Source organism: Oryzias melastigma, linkage group LG12 (genome assembly GCF_002922805.2).
Source record: "Oryzias melastigma strain HK-1 linkage group LG12, ASM292280v2, whole genome shotgun sequence".
In the NCBI taxonomy this organism is placed as follows: domain Eukaryota; kingdom Metazoa; phylum Chordata; class Actinopteri; order Beloniformes; family Adrianichthyidae; genus Oryzias; species Oryzias melastigma.
In genome coordinates, this window is record NC_050523.1 from 20,373,438 (window position 1) to 20,383,967 (window position 10,530).

Consider the following 10,530-nt stretch of genomic DNA (forward strand, 5'->3'; position numbering starts at 1 on the left):
AGGAAGAGCCCGCTCGGCGAAAGTTGTTTTTTCACCCAGCAGCTCTCTGCAGGTATTTCCTCCACAAGCTGGGACAAAGTGACTGTTTGTTTTGTCTGCCTCCTCACCTTCCTCTTTGCAGGGTATCACTCACAGAGTAGCACTTGTTCGGCGTCGAAGTGTGTGGCGAGAAAGGCAGCGGCGGGAAACTCAATCCTGGATTGAGCGAGCGGCGCAGGGGAAATACAAATGTGGCATTCATTCATTTTTGCTGTTTTTGTGTTTGTTTTCTCCTAGCCCAACGACCCAGTGACAAATATCTGTCAAGCAGCTGACAAGCAGCTCTTTACCCTGGTGGAGTGGGCCAAAAGGATCCCGCACTTCTCCGACCTGCCGCTGGATGATCAGGTCATCCTGCTCCGAGCAGGTCGGTCAGCAAGATCAGATTCACAAATTCAGATCAACGAATCACAAATTGAGCTACAATCCTTAATATTTAACATGCTTAATGGTTGCTACATATGTATGTCTTTTTACTGGAAATATAAAAATTAAAATAATCATATTTAATCAGCATCATTTCTACCTTTATTTAAAACAGGAAATCAGGATCAACAGATGAAAACCCAAAGATTTTGTCACTTGAATCAATGTCCTCCCAAAAGTTTTTCTGTTAACTTCAGCAGTAAAAGAAAAACATAAAAATCTCTGTTGTTTTGGATCATTTGACAAAAAAAATCCTAAAATTGTTCTCCACCGTTCATCCATCCTCAAAGTTTTGCTGACTACAGTTCCAGAACATCGATGACGAGAGGATAACAAATGAAGACACAGTAGCACTGACTCACAGTGCTTAATTCTGGACTGACAGCCCTGTTTCCAACAGCAGACTTTTTCATCTGAAGTGGAAACACCAAACAACAAGCATCTGCGTTGTCTAAAAATTACAGAAACTCTGCAGTTTAACGCCAAAGTCCCTCGGACAGACACGCCTCCACCTAGCAGATTTCAGGTGTTCTGCTCAGCTGGATCAAACTTCAATCTCTTAAATTATTTTTTCACTCACAAAATAAAGAAAATTTATGACAGGAAAAAAAGCTGCAGAAAAACTGAATTTTGTGAAAAATGTCAAATGGACAGCAGAGCTCTTAGGAGAGAAATTCTTATATTTTGCGATGCCTGGTAGCTGAAGCCACACAGGCAGACTAAAGTACAGCCAGTCTGTATGAAAGCATAAGAAATGCCACATCATAGAGCTGTGAGGTCTGTGATGTTCCTCCATCATCGATGTGGCCCAAAGAAATCGGTGAATGTCGCCTGGAATTTGTTTGTATTTTCGTTCCAAAACATGCTGATTAGTTTGTTCAAAAAAATTCTTCTTGTCTTCATGAAATTGCAACTAAAACTTTCATTCTATGTTGTAAAAATATTTTGTTAGAAATTTTGGGGGTTTCCACAGGAAAATGAATCCCTTTTTTTAGACGGAGTTTTGTGTTTTTGCATGATTTTATGTCCTGTGAGTGAATACAACATGGAAAAATGAAAAAATAAAGGTAATGTCACATAGGAGAGGTTGTGCTTAATAAAACAATACTAAATAACCAAAGCAATTAGTCTTTCAAATTGAAAATACCGAGGTAAATTTAAAAAAAAATGTGAGTTTTAGGCATTTGGTTCCAAATGGTTAAAAATAAACGTTCTAAATGTACAATTTTGTGTGTGATTTCATATTGTGATCATTCGCAGACAATAAGAGGTTGACAAATACTGTAAATAAAAAATAAAAAATATTTGAGATTAATTAGTGAATTTTTTGAATCGATTCCCAGCCCGACTTTAAAGATTTGTTTACTTCCTGGTTCAGTAGTGCATCTGTGTTATTTAGTTCATATTCTTAAATTCCTACATTATTCTGCATTTTAGAGTAAATATAACACTGTCTGAGGTTTACTTTACTATAGTTTACTATATTTATAAACATAGCAAATCACTGATCTCTGACTTCACAAATATTCTGGAACAGATTGCGAATATTCAGGCATTTGGAGATTTGTCATTGTCAGCATCACGTCAGCTAACTCCTCAAAGTTGAAAAAGAATGGTGTCAGGCTGCACGACTGAGGCCGCACGCCCATAATTACTGCATGGATCTGATGTTTGTGGAAACGCAAACTAAAGATCAGGGATGCAGCTACGAGGAGCATGGAGTGAATCATCTGTCACTTCTGCTACATTCACCGCCGCCACATGCTGAAAGCTCTTCAGGGTTCTCCCAACACATTGCCTACGTTCCAGGCCTGTCACTCCGAATTACACCATCATGTGTCTATCCACCTCCAGGAGGGGGAAAAAAACAGATATGCGCATCACTTAAAAAAAATGCTCCCATCATTTCTCCTCCTTTTCACATTCAATGATGGAGAGACTTCAGCAGAGTAGAAAGACATTATTCTGCAGAGCCCGTCTCTTCTTTGCTCTCAGGTTTTCTATAAATAACCACTTTAGTTCTGCTGTATCACGGATAAAAGCATCCCAGCTCCTCTCAAAGCCAAATCAACTGTGGGGAGAAGAGGCGAGTGTTGCCAGGCAGAACAGTTAAAGGAGCCCTGTCACTCCTGCGGCGGCGTCTAGTGTCTTTGCCGCCCCCCATGTCAGGCCCCCTGCTTTGGCACATCAAGCCTGTTGTCTTTATTGTGATGGCAGGCGCAGTTCATCCCTTTAACACGCCTGTCTCTTTAGTACACACGATTCAGATGTCTTAGTAATAACCCGATGCGTTTGCTTGGGAAAGCTGCGGGGTTTTACGCTGCGGCTAATTGATTCATCGGAATTCAGCTTTTGTTGTCTCTCCACCTGAACGCAGCGTGCTCTGTTGCATTATTTTCTTCTCACTTTTCCACAATCTGTTCCCTCATCTTCCTCAGGTTGGAATGAACTCCTCATTGCATCATTCTCACACCGTTCCATAGCGGTGAAAGACGGGATTCTGCTGGCGACGGGGCTGCACGTCCACCGCAACAGCGCCCACAGCGCCGGAGTCGGAGCCATCTTTGACAGGTCATTTATTTCTAAACTTTATTAGTTTGACACTCTTTTACAACGTATTTCAAAGGCTTGTAGTTGTGATTATTTTGGCTCCAAAGGCATCATCCACAAATCACGCTTTAGCTTTTACAGCCTTTAATATTTTACACAAGCAGATCTGCTATTTGACAGCATCTGGCATTTATGTTTTATTTAACATAATATTACACCTTTGCTTGGAATTTTCAGCAGCACAGGAACTATTGATTGAGTCCAGTGTATCGAATATGCGTACCCGTGTGTATTGGAGAAAACTCTGACCTTAGAAGCAGGCAAAAACTCCATGCAAAGTTCAGTGGCGGCGAAGTCTGGAGAGCTCAGGAGCCACGCTGGTGACGTTTGGCGTTCTGGGAGAGCAAGACTTACTCTCGTCCGCATCATCAGTCTGGGTGGAATAAAATATATTTTGTAAAATCTTTGCAAAATCAATGTAGCAGTTTTTGATGACACAACAATTTAAGTTACTCTTTTCTTCAAATGTTGAGCAGCATCAATCTGAACACATAAAAATAAGGGATACAACATAGAAATTGCTGCTGACTTTAAAGTTTTTTGGGATATTCATGTTAACCTTGAAAATGATATGTATTTTTTGTTATTTCAATAGTGTGACATTTAAACTAAATCAAGCTCATTTATTTCTTCATTAAACTACCTGACGGGCCTTTTAAAGTTCAGTTAAATGATTTACTTTTTAACTCAAGCAGTAATGGAAGAATCGTGATGTAGGCTGTTGAGTCCAAACAGTAAATCAAACCGTTCTTACCATCTTATTTTATTGGGTAAACCCACAAAAAACCCCAGCCATAACCTCTGGAAAACTCTGAAAATCCCGAAGTGACCCAGAACTGAACTGAACAATTTCAAGGATCTCTGATTATGGAGGACATTCCCAATCCAACCCAATTTCTCAAAGCATTTCTGCCAAGAACATTAAAATTTCCCAAAGAAAACTGAGCCAAGCTCTTGGAGTCGTTGCCAAGATGAAGAAGGAGTCTAGAATGAAACAAACAAACAAAAAAGGAAAATATTTCAGAAGTGTTTGCTTTATTGTTAAGAAGTAAAATTTTCATATGGGAGTAGACTGGCTGGAAGCCTTTGATCTGCCCGGGAACCAGCGTTCACGCCACAAGACGTATTCCACTGGTCCCTCAGTGTGGCAGAGATGAGGACACAGGGTACTGATTAGGCTTCATTACCTACTCCCGCCTCTCTTTTGCCATACAAATGAAGAAACTGATGAACTCACACCCTCCAGTCGCCACGTTTGTCTTCCTTCTTTCCTCTTGTTGCTCTGTTGCTTCGGAGCAAATTGAGTTGGGCTGAATTAAGAGCAGCAATTGACCTGAGTGTCCAAACGTGAGGCAAGAAAAAAAACGGAGAGGGAAAATAATGAACAGCGGAAACCCGGTCAAAGAAGGGTGAACAGATTGAGAGAGCGGTGGACACACCCACTTGTGATGTCATCCACACTGTCAGCTGCTGTACTGATTTTTCCTTTTCCAAAAAAAAAAAAAGAAGATCTAGATATAACTCCTAACCTTGTTTGTGACAAATAAATGAAACAAAGGTTTCCGTGACTACGCTAACTCCGAACATTGTTAGTAACACAGAAAAAAAAAGTTCAACACCATTACAAGTTAACGTTATATATGTAATAACACCCAACTTTTTTGCAACCTCCCAACCATAATTAATCTATTTGTAAGGAGCTCTGGATTATTAGGTGACTTTTGTTTTTGTTTTGTTTTTTTCTCAAAATTAAGGATTTTATTTGTGCCGTTAGTCCAAAATAAATGTTTTTTTTTTTTTACTGCAAAAATCACATAAAGTGAGATCAATCAGTTTTTATGTTTTCTAACAAAACAAAATATCGATGTTTAAATAAAAAAATGCAAAGACAAACTCAAATCAATGTGAAAAATGTGTAAAAATAACCTGGCGAAGCCTCACTGAACTATAATATGCCATGGATTTATTAAAAGGGGTTTCACAATAATGTGTCTTATCTCTTATGTTTGTTTTAAATCAAAAAAATTCTCAGCTAAAAACTTTTTTTTAAACCTTCTTACTGTATTTGGGGGAGTCTGCATCATTCCTATGTCATTCTGAACACACACTGGAGAGTATAGAGAGTACTCGAGGCTAAAACGGCTGTGAGCCGGGCTGCAGCTCAGATCGGACCCTTTTAGATAACACTCCAGATAACTCTCCAGCAAAATCTACCAATTACAGTCAAACGGCTTCCTGTGATCGTAGCTTTTCGGGTTGGATGTTTGACATGACACGATAGCCAAGAACTAATCTCCACAGAGTGTTGAATTTTAATGAACCCCAGATCTGACTTTATTTTTCTTTCTTTCTTTTTTGATCTCTTTTGCAGAGTTCTCACAGAGCTGGTGTCAAAGATGAGGGACATGCAGATGGATAAGACAGAACTGGGGTGCCTTCGAGCCATTGTTCTTTTCAACCCAGGTGACTGTGTTCTTATGGAAGATTTGCCTAAAGTCCCACTCCGATCATCTTTTGATCTAATATTGATTGAATATTTATTTATTTATTTTATGGTATAAGTGAGAAAGAACCCAATGAAGTGTTTTAATGCACGCTGTGGATGACTGCACCACTTAAGGAAAGAGAAAAACTCCTGCTTTGAGAGATGCGATTAATTTAAGAAATATTAACTTGTTAATCATAATTTTTAATCGCATTTCAGACACAATTTCAGGCTCCATCCTCTTTCCTCCTCCCTCAGATGTGCAGGTGTCAAACGCTCCTTTACCTGCTGTTTTTCTGTAATTGTAGTTATTATCTGCTCTTATCACAAAAAATGTCCATCCAAAGACTCGACCATGAATTTAAAAAATGAGATAAACGCCTCTGAGTGAGAACTTCCCTCAGCAGATATGCTCACCCCCCCTCCCACATAAACACCAATCCTCTAAACTGCACATTCTGTCCAGGCCACATGCATGCAGGCCCATTGGCCCCCGGTTCACTTTTCCATCCGGATCCTCCTTAATTAGCGGTCTGCGAGACTGGTCTGACTGGGGAGGCAGAGGGGTTGGGGTGTGGAGGAGGTGCCAGTGAGGCTAAAAGGGCCCTCAGTCCTTCCTTTCCCACACTGGCGGATCTAGTCCGGCCATTAAGAGCAAATGTTCATTAATTGCTGGTCGATCGCACAAGGCTTTGTTCACCAGAAATGTTAATCAATGATGTGTTTGTTTTGTGAATCAAAGGCGCGTCCTTCGCTGAAGCTTAAATTAGCACAGCCTTAATTGAGGTAACCCAGAATGCGGTGACATATGTTCATGTAGAGCTGGGAGGTTAAAGCTCAGTGAGTGAGCTGTGACCCCCCCAATCTCCCCATACAGAACAGTTTTAGGCCACAAAATAATAAATATAAATCTGTTTAACTTTTATTAAACAAACAAAAACGGAATATTGCAACTTTACGCAAGTTTTGTTTTTATGACTTGTTTTGTTCTTGGAAAACATGTTTTTGTAGGTAATTAGCAAAAAAACTCATTTATGTTATATTTTTGTTAGTTTAATATTTTTCCACTTATTCATGCAATTATCTTCCTCTAAACACATTTAAGTATCTTAACAAGTGATGCATTTCTCATTATTAAAGGGAAAAGGGAAACAAATTACAACATTGATAAGAAAATCACTTTTTGTTTTATTAATTGTTGCGAAAAGGATGGAAAAGTTTCCTTTTTTTAATTGTATGTCCAACACCTTTTATTTTTGCTTCTCCCAACAATGATAAACCAATTCAAGATATCAAGATTAAAAAAAATATGTATACAATTTTTAAGGAATAAACTATTCGAGGAAATGTTTTAGTCAAAGCATTTAGACTATTGTCGCATCATTTTGAGTTTCGAGGGATAAAGAATTTTTTTTAGGATTTTTCTTACAAAAATCTTACACTTATGAAACTTTGCGTGGCGTTTTTTTGTAGTTGAATAAGTGAAAAATTGCAATAGTGTTCCCTCGTTTTTGCAAAATGATGTTCTAATAACACTTGCGATAGTCCTCTTGATATTTTTACAATCACTTTTCCTATTTTAAGGCTGTAAAACTGCAATTTTTTAAAACTTTTCTCTCTTGTTTAAAAGCAAAGTTTATAGAAAAATAAGTCCAGCATCATAGAATGAAAAAGATCTGATCACAACCAAAGATTGTGTTGATTAGTTCAGTTAAGCACATTCTCTACAGGAGAGATGGCACGGAGGAGATTGATTGACAGAAGTCTACAGCCAATCAGAACTCAGAACACAGTATGTTATATAAAGTGTGCATAATTGCTCTAAAATAATCGGATGGGCTGCACTGTACCTGGATCTGGATATTCCTGCCAAAATTAATTCAATTTAACATTTATTTCAATTTCCATTTCAATTAAAATATTGATTTATTTTATACATTTTTATTTATAATGATTTTTTTAGATTAGGGGATTAGAAAAAAACACCACATAGCTTTTTATAAAAGCAAAAGTCCAACTTTTATTAACATTTTTAACTCTATCAATAAAAATTAACACAATATATGATTTGATGCATCAATATAGATTCTCTAAAACTGAATCATCAAATCGTTTTTTTTTAATCATTATAAGTTTTACTCACTTTCTGTTTCTGTGTCTGCAGACTCTAAAGGTCTTTCTAATCCCGGTGAAGTGGAAGCCTTGAGAGAGAAAGTCTACGCATCCTTAGAGGCCTACTGCAAACAGAAGTACCCCGAGCAGCCGGGCAGGTGAGACCATCCCAAACGCCACTGCAAAGGTCACTGCAGCGTGCTGCCGATGCGGCCCATTAAACCATTTCATTTGGCCACAGTGAAATAAATGATATTGATAATCCATAATAATGCTTGATATTTCCTTGTAGTTTTGGTGTTTCCCCTCCATGATTTATTTTTCTCACATTCATGTGTTTTTTCGAGTCAGTCACTTTTTTGATCACTCCAACAGAATAAACCCCAATCCCTAATTATGATACCACCTTCTTTTTTTGAAGCTCTTAAACAGATGAGACAGACTTAAGTTTTTGAGCGCCGTTTCCGTTTTGTGCCCGTCAGGTTTGCCAAGCTGTTGCTGCGGTTACCGGCGCTGCGCTCCATCGGCCTCAAGTGTCTGGAGCACTTGTTCTTCTTCAAGCTCATCGGGGACACGCCCATCGACACTTTCCTCATGGAGATGCTCGAAGCGCCGCATCAAATGACATAATAGCTGACAGCCCCGCCCACTTCCTGTTCCCTTCATCACCTGTACCCCAGGATTTTTTTTTTTTTTTTTAAGTTTTCATCAAGGGACAGACATAAAGACTGTGGATGGAAAACCCTCCCACCTTCCTCCCCTCACCTCTTGGATGTGTCTCAAAACTTAAACTGCAACACGCTAAAGGGTTTGTTTTATACTTTGTACAAAGATATAAATAAGAAATATATATAATGAAAATAGGTCACACCCAAACAGCAACAAGAATGACATCACAGGACTAAAGGTGGTGGACAGAGCAGCCGTACTGAGCCATTTGCTTACCAGCCTGACGAGAAAAAGCAGCAAAACCGGCAGGTATGCTCACCTGAATGATGTCACTTTCGACGAGGACAATCGTAGACTCTCCAGGGGATGTTTCGACTCGGACCTTTTTGGGTTTCCGACCGCCTGCCCGGCCCGCTGCTGAAGGGTCGGAGGCGGTTCAGCAAGTGCTCACAAAGCTCAGGTCTCCGCCCAGCAAATCCAACCATGTCTTACTGTATCAGCACTGTGCAAGGATGTGTGAGCAGTCCACTAACTTAAGAGCTGACGGAGAACGGCCTGCAGTGTACAATCCACGCAGCTCTGCGCGCTGCTCCTCTAGCTTTACGCTACAGCCGGACGGCGGGCACAGGGACGGCGTCTGTCCAAACCTTCTTCTGTGCAGCACATCTGGATGTCTGAAAAGTGATCCTTAATGTCGGTTCTACTCATTTCATGTGAACACACCAGACTGCACATTCAGAAATCCAAAAAAGAAAAACACCTCATATCTACCTGTACGGAAAGTTACAAGTGTATACAAGATTTTTTTCAGTTTTCACTGTAACATTTACCTCTGTGTTCATTTACCTCCTGTACGGGAGAAGCGCTTGTTTGTTTGCTGCAGCAGAGTCGCTCTTTTGTTTTTGTTTGTCTGTTTGCTTCTCGGCACTTAACCTGGTGGCAGAGGAGTCGACTTGGCACTTCTACGGATTTGGTTGGAACTGTAGAGTTACGTATAAACGTGCTTGACGCCCGTTTTTTTTTTTTTTTTTTCCTCTGTCTCAAAACGTTGCAGCTCAAAAACTATGCATGGAGTGCATTTCCAAAGATCGGGAGGTGGGCGTCCGCATTGTTCAAAGAGTTAAAGGTCAATCTGTTCTGGTTTTTTCACCCCAAAACGTCTATTGAGGAACAACTCTTTTTTTTTTCTTTTTTTAGAAGAGCTCATCATCAAATTTCTTAGCAGGATGTGAGAAAAGTAAAAATGGATTTCCGCCTCACACAGGAACCTTTGCTGCACTTTCTCTGGCACCTTGACACATCTTTAAAAAAAAAGACCCACTTGAGCGCCATGGTTTCCCATTTCTGAGGAGCATGTGGAGCTCTGACTTATATTTCCATGAACATATAAAAGAACATAAAGTGAAAGTGGTTCCATGAAGACAAAATTAACTATTATTTAAAGAGGTATGTTCATTTTCAAAAGTTCCACAAGGTGATATGGATCAGCGGGTATGTCCTTCAAAGATTAGAAGGAAAGCTGGAAAACTCAAATCATGGATTTGCAATTTCATTGCGTTTGGCTCCCTCTAGTGGAGGAGTAGGAGAACTGCAACGGAGCAGTGCTTTTAAAATAATCTTTTGGGTTCAGGTCGACAGATTCTCACAACCTATCCTGGTGACAGTATTAACTGCCAGCTTGAGCTCAGTTTACAGTATTTATATGTTCACTATTTTTTGTTGTTAAAGGAGTAAGTTTGATACATTTGATTGAAATCCTTCACCCTTTTTGGGACGTCTCTGAACAGATTTGAATATGAAAAACTTTAAACAATCATTGCTGAGGTGTGAAGCCACGTTTCTGTTTCATCCGAGGTGGACTGCAGGTCTCTTTAAGCCATATGAAGTGATGAACGAGCAGGCGCCCCCTTAGCAGGAGAACGGACATCATGACCAGACATTGATGTAATCACCCACGAGGAAGATTTGCCTACATGAATGCTTTATAAACATTAAAGCTATATTTTGTTAATATGTACATGTGTATATATTTATAAATATATAACAGCAGATCTGTTCTTTTGAGTATTTCCAAAATTGAAGGAGAGGGTTAAAGTCTTTTTTTTTTTTGACCAAACGGTTGCAGTTACATGATGTCGTTTGGGGTTGCATCGTATGCATTTAAAAATGAATCAACCAGCAGCAGCTTC

The 10,530-nt window shown here is 39.5% G+C and overlaps 1 protein-coding gene across 3 annotated transcripts in view; it reads left to right on the forward strand.

Moving 5' to 3' along the window:
• The window catches only part of rxraa (retinoid X receptor, alpha a), a 197,634-nt gene extending 187,979 nt beyond the window's left edge, over nucleotides 1-9,655 (forward strand). For all 3 annotated transcript variants that reach the window (XM_036214525.1, XM_036214526.1, XM_024298832.2), the window contains exons 7-11: nucleotides 277-406; nucleotides 2,904-3,036; nucleotides 5,447-5,538; nucleotides 7,725-7,830; nucleotides 8,155-9,655. In XM_036214525.1, the coding sequence (XP_036070418.1) occupies nucleotides 277-406; nucleotides 2,904-3,036; nucleotides 5,447-5,538; nucleotides 7,725-7,830; nucleotides 8,155-8,302 (609 nt within the window). In that variant the 3' untranslated portion in view covers nucleotides 8,303-9,655. The remainder of the gene's footprint in view (nucleotides 1-276; nucleotides 407-2,903; nucleotides 3,037-5,446; nucleotides 5,539-7,724; nucleotides 7,831-8,154) is intronic.
• The last annotated feature ends 875 nt before the right edge of the window (nucleotides 9,656-10,530 follow it).